This window comes from Nannospalax galili, unplaced genomic scaffold (assembly GCF_000622305.1).
Source record: "Nannospalax galili isolate Female #2095 unplaced genomic scaffold, S.galili_v1.0 scaffold227, whole genome shotgun sequence".
NCBI lineage: Eukaryota > Metazoa > Chordata > Mammalia > Rodentia > Spalacidae > Nannospalax > Nannospalax galili.
The window spans coordinates 11,164,816-11,185,824 of NW_008360303.1; the positions used below are offsets into that span (position 1 = coordinate 11,164,816).

The 21,009-nt window shown below is 41.6% G+C and overlaps 1 protein-coding gene and 1 pseudogene across 1 annotated transcript in view; one reads left to right on the forward strand and one right to left on the reverse strand.

The window, feature by feature from the left end:
* Nucleotides 1-21,009, reverse strand: part of Lamc1 (laminin subunit gamma 1) — a 130,182-nt gene that overhangs the window by 26,349 nt on the left and 82,824 nt on the right. The window contains exons 3-14 of the mRNA XM_017795894.2: nucleotides 16,543-16,673; nucleotides 13,834-14,000; nucleotides 10,617-10,805; nucleotides 9,536-9,653; nucleotides 8,810-8,908; nucleotides 8,583-8,719; nucleotides 8,030-8,152; nucleotides 7,695-7,884; nucleotides 7,157-7,269; nucleotides 4,768-4,989; nucleotides 4,457-4,645; nucleotides 276-521 (exon numbers count right to left, since the gene is read on the reverse strand). Of these exons, the coding sequence (XP_017651383.1) occupies nucleotides 276-521; nucleotides 4,457-4,645; nucleotides 4,768-4,989; nucleotides 7,157-7,269; nucleotides 7,695-7,884; nucleotides 8,030-8,152; nucleotides 8,583-8,719; nucleotides 8,810-8,908; nucleotides 9,536-9,653; nucleotides 10,617-10,805; nucleotides 13,834-14,000; nucleotides 16,543-16,673 (1,924 nt within the window). The remainder of the gene's footprint in view (nucleotides 1-275; nucleotides 522-4,456; nucleotides 4,646-4,767; nucleotides 4,990-7,156; nucleotides 7,270-7,694; nucleotides 7,885-8,029; nucleotides 8,153-8,582; nucleotides 8,720-8,809; nucleotides 8,909-9,535; nucleotides 9,654-10,616; nucleotides 10,806-13,833; nucleotides 14,001-16,542; nucleotides 16,674-21,009) is intronic.
* Nucleotides 1,594-2,261, forward strand: LOC103726678 (annotated as a pseudogene).

Sequence of the window (21,009 nt, forward strand, 5' to 3'; positions counted from 1 at the left end):
AACAACATCCTTAAGTCCTGTTCCAAGGGCTCCAACATCTTCTGACCTCCTTGGGCACTGCGTAACATGGGTGCACATACATACATGCAGGCAATACATTCATACACATAAAATTAAAATAATAAATATTTTTAAAATCATGCAAGTGGTTCACACTGTATTTCCACAGAATGATGCTGCATTTGACCAAATTTCTGTGAGTGCTTAAAGAGGGACACAATAAATTTACACATAAAAGGTATATGTATCACCAAATCTGACCAGTGGATGATTACCTTTGCATTTGTCTGCTGGACTAGGAGCCAGGGGATTTCCAAAAAATCCTTCTTTGCAGCGGTCACAGTAGAAGCCAGCAGTGTTATAGATGCACTTCAGGCACTCTCCTGTCAAGCGGTTGCAATTGCCCACTGCGTTGGGGTCAATGTTGTCATTGCACTGGCACAGGCGGCACAGCCTCACAGGCCCGTTTCTTCCCAGAGGGTCTCCAAAGTAGCCGTCATCACAGAGCTCACACCTCTTGCCTGGGGAATGAGACAATCTATATTAAGAAAGAAAAGCCTTGGACATTTCTGGTGTTGATCACCACTGAGTAAATACTGTCTACTCTAACCATCACATGTAAGGTGTCACGGTGCAGTGGAGAGCAGGGGACCTGGACTGTGGCCCTGGCACTAGGCCAGACCAGTAGGGTAACCCTGAGTATATTTTCAGTCATCAGTAGAAAGACAGCCACTGGTGTGTCTACCTCATTTCAAATGCTCTAACAATCAAGATCATGCTAAAATGCTTGGTAAATGAGGCAGATCCAAGGTTTACCAGCCTCTGCATTCCCATTACAGATTCCCATTCCCATTCATAGATTTCAGCTGAAATTGAAAAAGATGAAGTGCTACTTTTGATGCTGTAAGTTTTCCAAAGAACAGGGTGAGTAGGGTCCCTCTTAACTTACAGAAGGTACATACTATGCCTAGTTGAATGCTGTCAACCTATACAGAACCAGAGATTTCTAGAAGGAAACTTAGGTATCATCTACTGCCTGCTTGTGTCAGGAATAAAGCAGAGCTAGACGCGGGCTCTTTCTATCGCACTAAACTCACTGCTCCTCTTTTTTTTTTTTCCACTTCTCTTCCATTGTCAGCTCAGATTGGGCCCTTGATATCTTTGTAGCCAATGGGAGCTAAATGAGTCTAAAATTTCTGGACAATTAGAAGTTTGTTCACTGATTGACTAAACGATTGTTTGTGAGCATCTGCTGTATGCAAAAGCATTCTTCGATGGTGGATATGGTTTCTGCTCCCATGAAGCTTATGCTGCAGTCAAGGGGGAGGATCAGCACATATACACAAAGACAAAAAGCATTAAACTAAACACAGAGACAGGTAAAGTGATAGAGTGAGGGTAAGGACTACTTTAGATTGGAGTGAGAAAAGGCTTCTCTAAGGAGACTTTGGGGTAAGAATCCAAAAACGAAAAAGTCTTCTAGAGACATATCCAAGGGAATAATGCCTCTGACAAGCAAGGCCAAGGATGAAAGCAGTACTAATTAACCGCCATAGGCGCATGACGGTGACAGAAAAAAAAGTCTGGATTTAAATTTAAAAGCAGTGCATACTGTTGGAAGTTTTAAAAGTGATTCGAGGATATGGAAGTGACTCCAAACAGGAAGAGGCCAAAAAAAAAAAAAAAAAATCTGCGACAATGAGTCAAAGTGGAACCACAGCCACCATGAACAGCAAAGGTCGATATCCAACACAGCCTACCTAGCAACCTCCTGGGAATCCAGTATATCCTCAGACCTTGCATCTTCCTCAGGCTCCACCCTATACAGATGCTCCACCAGCATACTCAGAGCTCTATTGCCCAAGCTTTGTTCATCCAGGGACTGCCAAGGTCCCCACCATGTCAGCTGCATTTCCTAGCACCTCTCTGTATCTGCCTATGGCCCAATCTGTGACTGTTGGGCCTTTAGGTTCCACAATCCCCATGGCTTATTATCCAGTTGGTCCCATCTATCCACCTGGCTCAGCAGTACTGGTGGAAGGAGGGTATGATGCAGGTGCCAGATTTGGAGCTGGCGCTACCACTGGCAATATTCTTCCTCCGCCTCCTGGATGCCCTCCTAATGCTGCTCAACTTGCAGTCATGCAGGGAGCCAACGTCCTTGTAACTCAGCAGAAGGGAAACTTCTTCATGGGTGGCTCAGATGGTGGCTACACCATCTAGTGAGACAGCACTGCCACCTTTGGCAGGAAAGACCTCACATACTTCAGCACTTCTCACCATGTGACTGCTTTAGTCACATTAACCTGAAGTTGCAGTTTAGACACATGTTGTTGGGGTGTCTTTCTGGTGCTCAAACTTTGAGGCACTTTTCAAATTTAATAAGAAACCATGTAAGGGTAACAGTACCTCCCTAAAGCATTTTGAGGTAGGGGAGGGTCTCCTTTCATCAAATCACTGTGGATGAAGCAGTCCTACAGATCTTCCTTTAATTCCTCTGGAGTAAAACTGTACCGTACTGGTCTTTGCTTTTAGTAATAAAACATCAAATTAGGTTTGGAGGGAACTTTGATCTTCTTAAGAATTAAAGTTACCAAGTTATTCTGATTGGTCTTTAATCTCCTTTAAGTCTTTGGTTTATATTACTCGTTAAATCAAACACATTAGTTGTCTGCCTTTTCCTTTTGGTCCTCTGCCCCCTGTGCACCCTGTCCCTAGTCTTCCATCCCCTCCCACCAGTCTCCATTGAACCAGTGGTGCAGCAGAAAGCCAGTCAGATGAATTTCCTTCTCTCCCTGGCTTGTCCCACTTGCCATTTTCAGGCTCTTTGACAAGGATGCTCTGAAGCCCCCTGTGCTCTAAGCACAGACCCAGTTTCTTCAGCTTTTGTATTTCTTCAGTCAAAAGTGAAGGGTGCCTTTTGGTCCTTCCTCATAGACTGTCTCTGCATCACGAATCCAACCCAAATTTGCTTTGGTGCCAGAAAAACAGAACTTTAAACAAAAGATATCAGTGTAAATGGTTCCATAAACGTTTCTTTAAAGTATTATGGCTAGGGAAGAATATGCATGACAAAGGCTGGATTTAGAGCCAAAAGAAGGGGAGTTTTTAGATGAAAAATTATCATTTTCTCAGTGTCTGATGCAGCCACTCAGGGCTTCCAAGAATTCCCAAATAGGTTAATAGGATCAGGCTGTAAATGCCTCACTAGAAAATGACTTGAGTCCAGTGAAATTGCCTTAGGATTAATATTTCAGAGATCCTTAATATTTTGATTTTTGTTTTTGGAAATTGGATTTTATTTTATTTTAGCTTGTAATTTCAGTTCATCTAAATCTTGTGTCCTGTACATGTGATGTTTGACTGTGCCACTGACTGTTATGGAAGTTCAGCGTTGTATGTCTTTTTCTACACTGTGGTGCACTTAACTTGTGGATTTTTTAATACTAAAAATGTAGAAGACTATTTTGAAGATCTGAAAAATAAAATAAAATAAAATAAAATAAAATAAAAGTGATTCGATCACCACTAGGTGTGGTAACATACACTTGGGATCTTTGCATTTGGGAGGCTGAAGCAAAAAGAAAGGTGATCAAAGGGTATCCAAGAGAACAGAGCAGTAAATCCAGGAGAGTGGCGGGGGCCCAAAGGCAAGGGGAGACAACGGAGCAGAGGGCAGCAGAGTCTAGCATGGCTGAGCTGCTGAGCAGAACTGAACACTGACCACTAGACCTGACAAACACAAACACAGGCAATGAGCCGAGCAGGAAATATGGGTGGAGGCTGGGCAGAAAGAAGGAAAGGAAACAGGATGCAGGAGAAAATGAGGATGAGGACCCTCCTAGCCCTGTTGTGAGCAGCCACTAGACTCCCCCAGAGCTCTCCAGATGAGCCCGAGGGCACATTCCAGCTATGCCTCCTCATTAGACAATGACGGTGATATGCCAGTGAGCCCCAGCCACCTCATGGGTCAGCACAGGCAGCTGTGAGTAGCTAGGACCGATCTAATTTTATGTTCTTTGGACAAAGAATGGAATGTATAGAATGGGAAGAAATATCTACTTAAAGCTCCAAAGCATCCCTTCCCACGTTAACATGATAGACTTGGATGTGCTGAGAGGAGGATTCATAAAAAGAATTTTAAAATTGCCACTTCCTATTAACACTTCCAGACAGCCCTACAAATTGAAAATCCAGTTTGGGTTCGCATCTAAGAGAGACTATAGTACAGTGATTGTTATCTTTGGAGTCACACAGCCTGAGTTGCAGCCCTAGCTCCAGTGTCGTGTCATGTAGCACTGGACATGAAACGCAAGGTCTCTGTTCCTCAGTTTTCTTAGCTCTAGCATGGGAATGACAGAATTTATATCACAGGTTGTGAAGACTACTGAGGCAGCACAAGTGAAGGCTGACTTGAGTCCAGAACCCTGAACACAGATGAGAAGGCTAGACTCACCAGTGGTGCCAGTTGGACAGTTGGTACACACCACCTCTGTTGTCTTGGGGACTACAGCACAACTTGAACCCCCAGGACACGGACAAGGTTGGCAGTCGGAAGAGGTGCCCAGGGTTGAATCTCCATAGTACCCGTCGCTACACTTCTCACAGTGGGGGCCAGCTGTATTGTCTCTGCAGTTACAGACACCTATTTGGAGAGCAGGTATGAGATATCAGGCAGGTATACAGTAAATAAGACAATGAGAAATCAGAGCTTCTAACATTAGCAAAAGGGAAGTCAGGGCCTGCAGCGGCCGTGGACCTTCTCACCTGTCTCAGGGTCACAGGTCTCACTGTGTCCGTTGCAGGTACAGAGCACACACGGACTATAAGGTCCAAGACTTGGAGTTTCTCTTCTGTAGCCTGAGAGGCATGTCTCACAGAACTGTCCTCCATATCCCATTGGACAGGTGCAGGACTCCACCCAAGTTGCAGGGACCCCAGGCCCAGGACGAGCACTTGTCAAGGTGACATCATCTAAATATCCAGCACCTGTGTGTGGTATGGCAAAGAGACTCAGTAAAGCGTCTTCCAGTTTCCAAAAAGTCAGAAACTCAGAAGAGTAGCCAGACCCAAGAGTCCAAACGACCCAAACATAGGTTCATTCACTGGAGAAGATAATCAGAAAACAGCATTTAAGACAATCATATGGTACAGAGTGTTAAGTACTTGGAGTAGTGGTATGGCAAACTTATATTCAGACAGACAGACAGACAGACAGACACAGACACAGACACACACACACAGGATTCTATACTTCTCACAAATATGCAATAATTCCAAAGTCATTAGGCCAAATGTCACAATGGTTTTCCACTTGTGTAAGATAAAGAAAGTTTGGGGCTGGAGAGGGGGCTCAGTGGTTAAAAGCACTGGCTGCTCTTTCAGAGGACTCAGGTTCATATCCCAGCACCCAGATGGCCCCTAATAACCATTCCAGGGGAATCTGATGCCCTCTTCTGACTCTGTGGGCACTGCACGACACAGGTGCACTTACATACATGGAGGCATAACACTCATACACATAAAATATAAATAAATTTTAAAAGTTAAGAAAAAAAGCTTATATTAAATTAGACTAATGGTTCATCCACTCTAGGACTGTTGAATACTATCAGCAGCATGTTCCAAGAAAGTAAAAGTAGGCCTTGGAAATGCCATCACATGGCCTTTTAGTTTCTATTCTACTTAAGTCTTGAGCAGCATTATGCTTAAAGAATATTTCCCCCATCTTATGAAAGATTACTTACTGTTTATATAATTCACTGGAAACTGACCACCCAGGCTGAAGATACTTCTATTACTGGCTCAAACTTAACTTTAATATGTTTGTGGGTTTTTGTCCAATCTGATTATGAGGTTTGATTTCTCTGGTTAATGTGCTTCTAAACAGTCCATATCTCCCTAATCTAAAAATGCCCTTCCTTCAATCTTGTTCCTATTCCTAAATCATAATTCATTTCTTTTCGTCCCTTACAGCCAAACTTCTTCAAAGAATATTCTTTTTAAAAAAATATTTTATTTATTTTATGTGTATGAGTGTTTTGCCTGCATGTATACAAGGGCACCACTGTCATGCAATGCCCATGGAGGTCAGAAGACAACGCTGGAGCCACTGGAAGAGATGGTTGTTAGCCACCATGTGGGTGCTGGGACTCAAACCTGGATCTTCTGCAAGAGCAGCCAGTGCTCTTAACCACTCCAGCGGTTAAATAATGTTCTTTATTCTACCTCTTTACATTCAAATTATTTTTCAGAGCCCTGCAATCTGACTTCAGTTGCAACACTTCTTTAAGAAAACCAAACCCCAACTCCTGACCCTCCTTACTCAACCACCCAATCCAGAACCCAACGTGCTATTGTTTAAGCCTATACTAATATTTTCTCCTTCAAATTATTTTCTCCCTCAGGCCTCAGTACAGAACTCAACAGTGTTCTAGGATTCCATCCTCTTCTCTGCTTTTTGTCATATTTCCAAGTTTAAAAGCCAGCACATTTAAAGTTTAAAATGCTGACAACCTTCTTAATCTACATCTTTTCCAAGGGCCCAGATTCACATTAGTAGCTACTTAATAAGACTTTTTATCTGGATAGTCATGCAGAGATCTTAAACCAAACACAGAAACGATCCAACCAAACAAAACAACACATTGGGGCTACTCCTGCCTCTCCCACCGTCACACCCACACCCTGGCTCCATCTTCCCCAAACAGCTGTGCCTCAACAGAGAAGAAGGCCCTCACTGAAAAGTTCCTGAAGGCATATTTTTTAAAACTTTGTTTATATAAAATCACAGCAAATGTTCACTGAATATTTAATTTCTCATAATTTAGTCAATGGTTCAAATCACTTGATACTTACATAGCAGCAAATAAAAGAAATGAAGGCTAAGCAACTTGAACTGTAGAATTATAATTAGACTTTCAGAAAGTCTATATACAATGAACTTCAATTGGATTATTAATTATAAAACAATACTCATTTTAGCAAATTTTCTCCAGGTCCTTCAAGATAGTTTCAAGATACATTTTTATACGTAGTTGATATATAATAAGGCAGTTTACTTCTTTGGATCAGTATTATAGTAATAGAACAGGTAAACTTTTTCTTTACCATGGATCCTTCTACCTTAACTCTCCTAAATCACATCCTAACTTACTTCTTTCACTGTATGTCCCACGGATCTTGATAGAAGTCAAATTGTTTAGAAGCTTCTGAAATTCAAAAGGGGAAAGAGTAGGCCTCCAAGGGTAATCTGTTGCTTCATGGAGTCTGGAGAAAAAGAAAGGGAACATAACCTCTGTAAGGATAATCCTGGGTGCAAAGAAGGCATTTCTTGCTGACTGATGCCACCCATAGTGCAATGCTCTGACAACTTAACCAAATCAAAAAGAGGACTGCCAGTTTGGCAGTACACCTAGAAAAGAGAAAGATAAAGGCTCATCTGGATAACAAATGAAACAACAAAAAAACAAAAGTTGTTTTTTTTGTTCTCCTCAAGGGAATCTTGCTAAGTAGCCCAGACCAGCCATGAGCTCCTGGCAATCCTCCCACCTTGGTCTTCAGAGCTCTGGGACTACGGGCATGAGCCACATCTAGCCTAGAAATTTTTCTTTAACACATGCCTAGAAGTTAGATCGGCTTAAAGAACCTGCTTTCTCAACTAGTCAGGTCTGACTGGACAAAGAAGGCCTCACCTGAAGATGTACTTCCCAGTGGTCTCACTAGGATAGGAATTTCCCTGAGCAATTAAGGGCACAGACACTCTCAAGCCGGCTCCCTCAAGTACAAGATCTTCTGCAGAGAGGCGAGTGTCCCGCCTGTCCACTCGGAAGGAGAAGGAGAGGTTCTGCCCGTAGCTCAATACCTGGTTGCCCAAGAACTTTGCTGAAAGACAAACATGAGGTTGGGTCAGAATGTGAGAACGGGACAACAGAGAAGCCAGATAGAGAGGGACTACGGAGAAACAGCAGAGACACAAGGGACTACGGAGAAGCAACAGAGAGACAGGCTGCTTTCCAGCCTCACTTACCAGGCGCGACGAAGTACCTCGGAAAGTAGCTATCTGAGATCACAGCAATGTCTTGCCTCTCAGAGGACCACTCGAGAGACGCTTCTGAGCCATCTCTCTGCTCCACACGCCACCCTTCCTCATCTGCAGGCAGAGAATGAAGACACAAGCACTTTTACATGCTAGACATCCTGAATGCTGGTGCGCTATATCCCACAAAAATGTGTAAGACTGCACCTTGTATATATAGAGGAAGTCATCAATAAAAGGTTTTGAGTAGACAGATCCTACAACAGTACCTAAATAATATAACCCTGCCAGGTACACTTTGCTGTATTATTTATGTAACATTTGTGGTCACTGCTCACTATAGTAAATTCTAAAACCACATGTATATTTTAATTAAATATGCATATTAAAATCATGCATATTAAGTAACATGAAATATTCCCAGTATCAAAAAACCTTCTGAGTAAAACAAACAATAACAAAAAACAAACAAACAAACAAAAAAACAAACATGTTAAGTGTGATTTCGGAATTCTAGAGGCCAGCGAAATAAGGGCTAAATTACCAATCTGAAAGGTAGAAGAGACATCATAAACACTGTAGCCAACAGCATTTGTGCAGACGGAAGAATGCCCAAAGCAGAAGCAGGGTGTGCAACCCCTAGGATTAGCTGATTCCAGATTAAAAAATCCAGGTTTGCACCTGAAAGAGATTAAGACAGCATCAGTTGCTGTTTTCACTTGAAACTGTTTCCACACAGAAAACAATGCAGGTAGAGAAAGAATGAACTACCTCTCACAACTGAAGCCTTCAACATGGTCTTTGCAAACACATCTTCCCGTTTCAACATTACATTCATCTGTGCTACCGGAAGGATTACAGGAGCATGGCCTGTTTGGTGGAAATGGAATAAAACAATGAGACCAGGAGAAAAGAAATTCTACTCTTTAAAAAAAAAAAACATTTTATTATTTTTTATTTTATGTGTATGAATGTATTGCCTGCATGTATGTGAGTGCACCCGTGTTGTGCAATGCCGCAGAGGTCAGAAGAGGGCTTTGGATTCCCCTGGAACTGGAGTTAAGGATGGTTTGTAGCCACCATGTGGGTGCTGGGAATTGAACCCAGGTCCTCTGCAAGAGCAGTCAGTGCTCTTAACTGCTGAGCCATCTCTCCAGCCTCAAGAAAAGTCAACCTTTGTTTTGCCTGTTAATGGAGTTTACATATAATACATATGGGACAAAATGAACCCTGGTGTTACTTTTATATTTGGATTTGGGTCAAGAACACTCATCATCCATGATAAAGTCTAACACTGCATGCTAACCTAAAAACCTAAAAAACAAGAAACTCACACTCATCATATTTATATGAAAACAACTCACTTTCTATCCAACTGCAACCCCCAGGGGCATCATTCCAGCTAGTCCTACTGTGGGGAACATGTTCACGCGGCTACTATTATGGCTTTCCTGTACATAGATTCCATACCATTCCTCTAATTTTGAACACATTTACCTGCATCCTGCCTCAGTGAGGGAATGGAATCCAGGCTGGCAACGGTCACACTTGTCACCCATCACTCCTGGCTTACAGCTGCATCTGCCATAACTGTCACACTGTGTGCTGAGAGAGCCTAAAATTTAATGGGTTCATTGTCACCTCCAAATCTGGACAGCTACATGAGTAAAACTGATATCAAAAGAAACACAACTGGAAAGTAAAAGCAATGTCTGATGACCAATATGTCATCTCTAGAGGATCACAGAGAAGAAAGACCAAATTTCAAATCAGAACTCAGTAAATCACAGTTTTATTTTTTATTTATTTATTTTTATTTTTTTGGTCTTTTTGAGACAGAGTCTCCCTGTAGCCCCAGCTGGCCTAGATTCACTATGGAGACCAGGCTGGCCTCGAACTCATAGAGATCCACCTGTCTCTTTCTCCCAAGTGCTGGTATTAAAGGCGTGTGCCATCAACGCCCGGCCAAACCACAGTTTTATAAGCCATGACGGCTTAGCTTTCTGGGCATACCCTAAAATGAATTTACCTAAGAGAGTTAAACAAAAACATACCCAGTGATGCACTATACACAAGACCAGTGACTTCTCTGGATAATCAGATGCTCCCTAAGGTGCCAGTCTAGAATTTAAGCATCTTATAAGGCACAAAAAACAAAGTATTAGCACAACTCTTTAAAAAAAGAGAGAGAGAGACTGAGTGCTGTGCACTGTAGACACATACTAGCATGCTGAACAGTTCAGCCCACTAAGGAGATTTAGACTAAACAAAATCATTAACAAGGAAGAGCCTTTTAGAGTCAAAGTTCAGGCAATCTCGATGGCCCAGCTGCCAATTATTTACAGAACCACTACTCAGGCCACAACCACACTAGAAATCATCTGAAAGTTCACCTTGGTTATAGTAAAGGTTGGGGGTGGAGGCAGACTAAGAAAAGTTACAAACTACAGTAATGTGCATATCTCCACTCTTAGCTGTGCACATGCCCTGGAAACAAAGCTTTATTTTCTGTGGATTCAGGAAACTCTCATTTTGTCTCTTACTGCATCAGACTAAATGGGTCCTCCTTGCCACTTACCAACAGGACTACAGTGACATGGAGAGCAGGCTTCAGTGTTCCCAAGACGGAAGAAGTTCTCCTGGCACCGCTCACATTTGGCGCCATCGGTGTTATCTTGGCAGTTGGTACAATGGCCACCATGGCCAGTGGAACGGTACAGCTCAGGGTCAAAGTAGCATTCTTGTGATCGGCCATTGCAGTCACAGGCTGTAGGCCAAGACATATATGCAAGTTATATCAGACCCATGTACCTTTAAGAAGAGCATTTTAAAAGACTCCAAGAAAAAAGAACTGCAATTTCCTACATTTCTGTGACAGGTAGTATGGAAACGGTAACTACCAGATGCTGTTTATCAACAACAGCAAAACCGAGTTATGTCAATCAAAGGTTTATATATACAGACTGTCACTTTACTAAAATTCATCCTTATAAAAATAGGATAATCATAGTTATTCATAAGTTATAAGGAATTCCTATACTCAGAAGACCTGTCTCCTGGTAGTTATTCATATATAAGTAAAAGTCAAGTCAAGTCACCATTTTTCTGGCTCTTTATCCTTTACTTCTAGTACCAACACCAAGAACAGAGCACTAATTTATACTGAGGCTTCGATTTTAACTTTTTGATCTCAGATAATCCAAACACATTAAGACACCAGCTTTCAAAGGCCAGATTATTCAAGTATCCAGACTAGGGGAACCTGAGACATACAGGCTAAAATTAGTGCCCCTGATGATGGAAACAGAATTGCAGGGAAATGGAGACCCTTCAGATCCCTCTCCTGGGGAGCCACAATCCCAAGGGGGTCATCTGTTCAGCACAACCACACTTTAGGAACATGTATTTGTAGTCTATTAAGTCTTTGCTACTATTTATAGTAAGATGATTTTCTCAGGATTACTAACTCTATCCAAAGTATATATAAGATCTTGAGCACAAAGTTTTGTTTGGTTTAAGATAGAGTAGTTTAAAAATATTTCAACAGAGGCTGGAGAGATGGCTCAGTGGTTAAGAGCACTTACTGCTCTTGTAGAGGACCCAGTTTGGTTCCTAGCACCCACACTGGGGGATTCACAACCACCTGTAATCCCAGTTTCGGGGAATCTGATGCCCTCTTCTGGCTTCTGAGGACACCTATATGATCATGGTGCACAGAAACTCATGCAGGCACAGACATGAAAAACAAAAATAAATAAATAGAAATTCAGAAGATCATCTCTCTTTGGTTTTGGTTATGGGAGAACTTTGGAGTGTGCCCCCTTTGCAAACCCAGGTTTGGTTCCCAGCACCCACAAGGCAGCATAACTCCAGTTCTGGGGCGGGGGTGGGGTGGTCTGAAACCCTCTTCTGACCTCTGCAGGCACTGTACAACACACATGCACTAACATACATGCAGGCAATACACTTATATGCATAAAAATAAAAATAATTAAAAAATAAATCTTTGAATATATTTTCTTTTACTCTTTCCTCTTCCTTCTGTACAATATGTTCTACTATAGGATTATAACTGAAAACATTTTCAGAAACTAGTGCAAAAATTGGTTTTGTTAAGTTGTTTTATAGTGCCCTTTCCCCTTTTCATTAGCTATTTCTCTTCTTCTAAGCCATCCTAGATTACCCTGCAAACAACCCAGCCCCACTCCTGAACTGTCTGGTACTGAGGCAATGAGGCAGAAGAGTTCCCATGCCCACTCTGCTCCAACCCAGAGCTACAGCAGGTGCTGTGCCACCCTCATTAACAGCTAGGATGAGAGAAGGCATTTTCTCTTGCCTAGTCCCAGCATCCAACAGTATCACAACATCCAGAAATTCAGTGAGTTCTTAGTCAAAGCCTTTTAGCTGCAGCAGCCACTTTGTTTGCTAGGAGTGAGCTAACAATGTTCTGTTTGTTTTCCTTATTTCTTGGCTAGACTAAAAATACAACATCACTAGGCAGAATACCTTTCAAACCCATGTGTCTGTTTAGATGCCATATCCTAGAAGTAGTTCGTTTTCTCTTCGCCAGTCCTTACCTTACAGCATCCAACAACAGACATTTCAGTGCAGTAATGGCATTAAAGAAGCTCCCACAAACGAGTGCTTAGAAATACTAGAGGAGGCTATAAACTGTACCACCAACTCTGAGATTTGTTGGAAAAAATAAAAAAAGATGAATAAGGAAATCTACTCTAGGCAGCTTGATGAAAATAGTCCCGAGTCAGGATACTGGTCCCTGGTCAAAGCTCTGCAGACAGCTGCTGCAGGTTCCGGGTGTCTTCTCTCTTGGTCCCTCTGTAAGGACGTAAGAGCTTACAGCTGCTTTAAAATGTGTCAGCACTAAGTCCTTGGTAAATCATGACTCTCTCTTCCTCTCTTATAAGTTTCCTTTTCAGTTCAGAATAAACCATGACATTATGAAGGGATAAACAACCTTCTTTATTTTGACCGTTCCTAAGAATACAGAATCTACTCACAGCCACCCAATTTCCATGGGAAGGGTTGGGCAAATTCTTCCCACTGTACTCTTTAGTGAGATAACGGAAAAATAACTTTGAGAATTAATTCATTGTACCTGACACATGCTGATTAAGCTGGCTGCTTGAGTGAATGAGTACTGAGAGGAAAAAGATGATGGCTGCCTTCTGTGTCTGTGGGTGGCACACCCACAGATTTCATCAACTGCCAATAGAAAGTATTTGGGAAAAAACGTCTGTACTTAACATTTGTCCAGACTTTTCCTTACTGTCTTTATTGCCAAAGCAACATAGGGTAACAACTACTTACACAGCACTAGGCACTAGTAATCTGTAAGAGGATATGCGTGGCTACATGTAAATACCATTTCATATAAAGAGCTTGAGCAACTATGGACTTTGGTACTTGAAGAGCATTCTGGAACCAATCTCTTGTGGACACTGAGGGATGGCTGATTTTAAAGGGTCACAATGATGACAGAAGTCATATTTTAGAGGGGCCACATTGGCCCAGTATTTGAATCTAATCAAATGCCTGAACCTTGGAGATACTGCTTCCAAGTTGGTATTCATGAAGTGAATAACCAGCTGAGTTTATTCACAAGCAGTTAGCTTCATCTATGCTCTCCCTCTGACATGCATGGAGTTTAGTGTCCAACTCTCTCAAGTTACAAGAGCATTGCCTTTCAGAGTTTTCCATTCAATGAGGAAGACTCCCATCCTTTCTTCCATCAGGAGTCCTTAAGACAACCAGACAGACTACGCAGCGGCACTCACGCAGGCATTCACTGGCACTTTCGGCAGTTGCCCTCCTCCACGGTCGGTCATTGAAGAAAGGCAGGCACTTTTCACAGTCAACTCCATATGTGTTATGCTTGCAATTACATACCAACTTGTTGAATTCATTCTTCACACACTCACTGGCATGTCCATTACATTTACACCTGGGGAGAGAAAAGATGTGCCCAAGAATGGAACTTCTGAAAGGTCCTAGAAACAACGCAGAAAAGGCCTATACATGGAAGATTAAAAACAACCAAAGAAATGGGACATTAACCAGGCAGAAACTGTCAGGGATTTTCTTCTCCTAAGGACACTAGCAGGATAATTCCTGAAGTCAAGTCTGTCAAGAGGCAGCAGAAAACACTGGCTAAGAATGGCATAACATCTAACAACATCTAGGTTGCCTGGGTCTAAAGCCCCTCCCTGTCACCAACAGTGCACCAGGCCCCCACCTATAAAACAGGGCCAATGATAAAGCCTATCTCAAAGAGTAACTGGGAGTTGCTTTATTTATGCACACAGGACCACCAGAAGTGTAAGTTAATTCACACAGCAATAATTTAGCCTAATGATGCTAATGTATTTCCAACTGAAGGTGGGGAGATACTAAATTAGACACTTTACTCTCCAAAGAGATATCCCATAGTCAGATTATTCCCTCAGCTTTTCTAGGTACAAGAATCCCTGAAGGATCTCCTAGATAAACTGGTGATAAACTGAGACTCAAGGAAACTCTGGGAATCTGAATGTGTCAGGTGAAACATGGCCATTTCTTACTTGTTTCCTCAGTTCTATTAGCCTCAGCTACCACCTGAAAATACCTGAAAACACTTTGGAATCATCTTCATTATGCAAGGATGAATCCTAATTTTAGATCCCCAGCCTCATCTGATAAGGCTCCTATCCCTGATGGCTGTACAAATTTAATACCTCCCCAATAACCTAAAATATCGTATGTCTACAACTAAACTCATTATCTCCTCTAAAATTGCCCGTTTTCTTATTTTCTTTCTTTATTAATGGTATCACTCTTTTCCTGGTCATTAAACCTTAAGATCATCTTTGACTAAACACCTGGTCATTTGTCCTTCATGATAAAACACATCTATATGTTCCTTTCCATCTAGGTGTTTGCTGCCTAATATCCAGAACATACTGCCTCCTGATAGGAAAGTAACTGCTACAAACGGTATTCTACTTTTACCCCGTTTGCATCCTATAGTCCCAGTTGGCCTGGAACTCCCAATGCAGCCCAGACTGGCCTTGATTTCACAGAGATCCTCTTGTGTCTGTATCTCAAAGGCTGGGATCAAAGGTGTATCACCATGCCTGGCTCTGTACACTCATTTAAAAATTTAAGCTAGTTTTTTATGGGTTTCACCAGGGTGTGCCACTATACTCTGTTCTTCTTATAGACTCCTCTTCCTAACCCAATTTTGGTATTATAGCCTTACTCCAAACACCTGACCCAAATTCTCATCCATTACATTTCAAATTGACTCTCACTGGGCATCAAACTTAAACCAGGGACACCATATACAAAAACAATTGTTCTGCTTTTGAGACCTCATAGTCTAATACAAAAGAAGAAAGTCTAAGATTTGTTTAAGGCTTCTGGCCATGAAGCTATTTTTATGGTTTATAGTTCTACAAACTCACGTAAGAGATTTTCCTTCCATCAAGCGGGATTATACTTTCTGAACCTTTGCTGATAACATATCCATCCTCCTTTACCCAACCCAGACACCTTCCCTCTTTATCCAAATCCTACCTGTTCTTTAAGACCATCTGGACCCACCTACTTCTCCAGTAAGGCAGTTCTTACCTTGATCTGTGGCATCTTTTCAGCCATCTCTGGCTGTGTGATTTATGTGTTTAAAACACATGACTATATCAGCACAAGTTGAGTATTCCTTATCCCAAGTGTTTGGGAATAGAAGTTTTTAGATTCTTGTCCTTTTCAAAAAACATTTTGGAATAACTGAAAACACATACTGATAAACCTTGGGAATGGGACCAAGTCTAACCATGAAATTCATGTATACTTTAAACACATGACTTGAAAGTATTTTTATACAACACTTTCAGGGTACCAGCATTTTGACTGTCCACTTGAGACAGCACATCAACACCAAAACAAATTCTTATATTTTGGGGCATTTCAAATTTTGGATTTCTGGATTAGGGATGCTCAGCCTGTCTTTAAAATTTCATCAATGCCTGCCGTTCATTTGTAGGATTCGAAAAGGTCAGGACAGTAAGAAGTAAGTCTTGCCCCTTTGTCAACAGCTTTGCTGAACCTACACAGAGTTTTGCACTTAAATGGTCAATGAGAATTTACTCAAATTATGGATTTAACAAGGTTTTGGAAAACCCAATTGCTTAGATTCCAGGATGAGAAGAAAAATTTTCTAGGTTGCTGCTGGTCTTTCCAGATATGCACATCGCTAAAATTTTTTTTTTGGTCTTTTTTGAGACAGGGTCTCCCAGTAGCCCCAGCTGGCCTGGAACTCACTATGTAGACCAGGCTGGCCTTAAACTCAGAGATCTGTCTGCCTCTGCCTCCAAGTGCTGGGATTAAAGGCGTGAGCCACCATACCCGGTGACATCCCTAAATTTTAATATAGTCCCAGACAAGTTGCTCTGTTCATACCTACAGCAAAGTTCTGATCACTTTCAACGCTGATTCAATAGTTTACTCACCTGCCACCTACAGCAAAATCAGAGATTGCATAATAATAGGACTTGAGAACTTTGGGGTCATTAAACACTTCATCTCCAAAAGTGTTTAGGCGATACAGTGTTACTCTGATGTCAGTAGCAGTTACCCATTCCTGCCAGGAAGCAAAAAGAAAAATAGACACATAAAGGAAAGAAGAGGGACTGAAGATGAGAAACAAGTTTGACAAAATCTTCTAAATAGTTCATATGTTAATCTAGAGCCTCTTCTTGTGCTAAATTGTTAAAATAAGGAAGGACTTCCTTTAATTTCCTAATGTTGTTCTCTCCCTTGATTCTTAGCCTCTGTAGTTAACATTGTTACTTTATTACTTGGAGTTTCCAAAAGCAAGAATACTACTTACTAGTTTTTTCATAAAGCAATTGAAAAGGTTAAACAAAACACACACTTAAAGTCCTAGCACACAGAAGTATTCTGCATTTTGTTCCTGCTCTCTATCCTGAATCTAAAATTGAAATGCAGTCGGTAGCAGCTCAGATCACACAGAATGTATGCTCGTCCCAGCACACTTGTATGCGTACACTGCCCCCAACCCCTGCACTTTCTATGCCATTGATTTCTGCCTCTCAGACCTAATCCCCACAGGTGGATCTGGGGCAGACAGATACCTAAGCACAAGGTAATGTGTCATAAGACTGACCCAGGCAACCAAATGCAGTATGTGTTTATCTTGATCTTTCCCACAGTATCACTTATGTAAGGTCTTCCCTGCCCACTGTTAAAAACCATTATTATTCCACTTTACTCATTTCCACATTTCATCATGTGACTTCACTACTTGATTATAAGCATCAAAAGGGTAGGAAATCTGTGTCTGTTTTGCTCAGTGCCATGCTTGGCATACAGTAATTCCCTCTGAGTGAATGAATGAATCTAAAGAAACTACATTCAATCAAGTTGGAAGGTATACCATAAAGCAGCAGACAAAAATGAAGGCTGTACTGTTTCCTCTGGGTTTTATGATATCTAAGGCCTTATAACAAATATCCTTTCATTAGGCTAATTTTATCAGATGCTTACATGTGTGACAGACTGCTGTAATAATGAGTCCAGTGACTCATGTCTGCCAGTGCCACACCCAGTACAGTCCTGTTCCGTGCTGGCTTTGGGCTTGGATGCATGACTGGTCTTGGCAAAGGGGGACATCAGCCAATGTGACACAAGCAGAGGCTTGACAAGTACTCATGCAGAGGGACTTGCCTTCACTGTAGAAAAGCCTAATCTAGTCTAAACATGAAAGGCCACAGATGAAGAGAAAGGCCCAGTCCTTAGTTGACCTGCTGGGTAAGCCTAGACTAACACAGAATCATGAGAAATAATAAAGCATGGTGGTTTAGAGCCAGTAAGTTCTGGGCAATGTATCACTTATAGCCACCCAAAGACAGCATTTCCTACTCTAAGTCGTGGAGTGTGTCAGTATCACCATCTCCGATGTAACAAGCAGGGGCAGTGAAGCAGACATCTATGCTTCCAGAAGACTCCCATGAGACCAGTAGGCACACTCCTGATTAAGAACCACTGCCTTAAACTACGCCAAACACCTGGCAACCTGGAGAGCTCATAAAAAGCTAATCTCCATGAAGCTCATAAAAAACTAATCTCCATGAAGCTGCAAAGGAGAAGAGATGATGACTTCACCACATCCAAACTTGGAACTCAATAGCAACAACCAGTCATGGCCACAATGGCAGGAATCTGTTAGCTGTTGGTATTGTAATAGCTAAACACACCTCTGCTTAATACCTATAATACTTGCTACAGATTTCATCTTTACCACTACTCCCCTTTATAAAGGTGTCTCAAAGGATTCCACTAAGGCAATTATTTTCATCATAAACATCTTAAAAAGAATGGATTCCAGCTAGACTGAACAGGATCTGAGTCTCAGTTCTGTCACGTAATATGATTTGGGTCAATTTATATTTTTTCTGAGCTTCGATTCCTCATCTATAAAATGGAGATAAGAATATCCAACTTACAGAGTTATGAAAGTTAAACAAGTTCATATACTAGACATCAGAGTAATGCTTAGCTGTCTAAATGGCTGAAAACAGTGCTCACCACATTACATCACAACTAAGTGCACAATAAATGCTAACTGTACTATAACCAGTACAGCTGACACTCACATCAATGGAGCCAGGAGCAATCTCCTCCTCCATCAGGGGGACTGGAGTGTAACTTGTTCACTGTCAGCTAGCAGTCAAATCTGCTGGCCTTCCTTGGCCCTGAGCTATGACAGCCAGAGCTCTTATATCCAGAGACACATAATTAAAGCTACTGCACAGTGAAACGAACTGACTGAATCCATGCAGATGCAAAGAACTCTTACTACATGTAGCCTCACCATTTTCTAAGGCATAAGGAGGAGCAAACAGAAGAATTCCTGCAGGGGAAGCTGCTCAAGACAGGCTGACAGGTATGCAATCAGCAAAGGAGCCAGAAATCCAGTTAGAACTTTCTACCGGGTTCTTTCCTACTGACCTCACTGCTGCCTCTCTAGGACAGGAAATACAATTTACTGGAGGAGGAAACAAGGAACAAGGCTGACAAGTGTTTGCTACATCACCCCTTCTCAAGACTTGCAGTCTTCAGCTTTTTCATCCATCTAATTCAACTCTTCTCTCTGCCATTTGCTTTATCTCTTATCACAGACACCCTTTTCTGAAGGCCTCTGTAAATATACTGGTTGATCACCATCACCATGGAATTTACCAAGTATTTTCAGATTCACCATCTCCTGGCAGTGGGGGCAGAGGGTTGGGGGTGAGGGGATGGCTAGACACACAGAGAAGCATAGTCTCATCTTCTGGCTCTAAAACCAAACAACAAAATCAGAGTCCTTGAATACAATAATAAATTCTAGGGCTGGCAAGATGGCTCAGTAGGTAAGGGTAATTGCTGCCAAGCCTGATGGCTTGAGTTAATCCCCAGGACCCACATAGTAGGAGAGAACTGACTCCCACAAGCTGTCCTGGGACCTCTACACACAAATGAATGTAAAATAATGATAATGATAACTGATAAAATGATAAAATAATTACTATTACCATAAATTCCAAAGGAAAAAACTCTCAGAAGCTGGAAGTGGAAAGCCCAGAGAAACAGGTAGCCTTCTTATTTAGAAATCATACGGCTTTCCATGAGACAGACAACATTTACAAAGCCTCCTCTAGTCTTCTTTCTTTAGTCAACAAATAAAGGTTGCCCCCACTGAGATGCTAACTTTAGCCCCATGACATAGGGTCTTGATCAACACAATTAAGAATAACATGGGTATCACCAATCTTCCACAATCACACAGCCCAAATATATGGAAAGTTTGCAGAAGCTTATGCAATACTCAAAGATTCCATATGAGAATATGGAGTATGTATACAGAATATAAGGAATATGCACAGACTTGCTGAATAAAAAGAAAGCTTTAATTTGCTCTACTGTTAAGACAGGGAAAGGGTTTTAACATGATGCTTAAGCACAGTACCATGGGTACTCAGATACCCTGTCATTAGCACTCAACTTTTCAGGTGATGAAGCGTTCTCATAGTGACAATCCACAGCGCAGACAAACCAATCAAAATTCCCTTGTGTGATAATGAAGGTAGCATTCTAAATATCTTGCATCAACTGTTCCCCTTGTTAATTAAAAAAAAAATGCCTTTGGGGGCTGGAAAACAGCTCAGTGGTTAAGAGCACTGGTTGCCTTTGCAGAGGACCTGAGTTTAGTTCCCAGTACCTACATGGAGACTAACAAATGTCCTGTCCATCGTTCCAGTTCCAGGGGACCCAACACCCTCTTGTGACCTCTTCAGACACTGCACGAAACAGGTGTACTTACATACATGCAGACAAAACACTCATACATGTAAAATAAAAATAAATAAAAAATTTTAGGAAAAGAAAACCTGCTTTTTAGTGGTTAAAAAAGGATGAAGAAAACTAAGAGGATTATTTCCAATATCTTATTTTCCTAAATTAAAAAAAAAAAAACAAAAACCTATTTTCTGGAGGGCTGATGAGATGGCTCAGCAGGTAAAAGATACCTGCCACCAAGCCTAATGAACTGAGTTCAATCTTTGGAACCCACATAGTGGAAGGAGAGAACCAACTCTGACTAGTTGGCCTCTGACCCCATACACATGCTATGGCATACATGTGCTCCCACACATACATGTATACACATGCACACAAAGTAAATTAAAAAATATAAAGAAACTAAAAAAAAAATTTCAAGACAGGGTCTCATATATCCCAGGCTGGCGTTGAACCTGTTTTGTAGTTGAAGAGGACCTTACATTTCTGATTCTCCTACCTATACCTCTTGAGTGCTGAGATAATAGGCGTGCCACACCTGGTTAATGAGGTGCTGGGGATTGAACCTAGAGCCTTGCCCACACCCCATGAGCACTCTGTCAACTGAGTTATGGCAC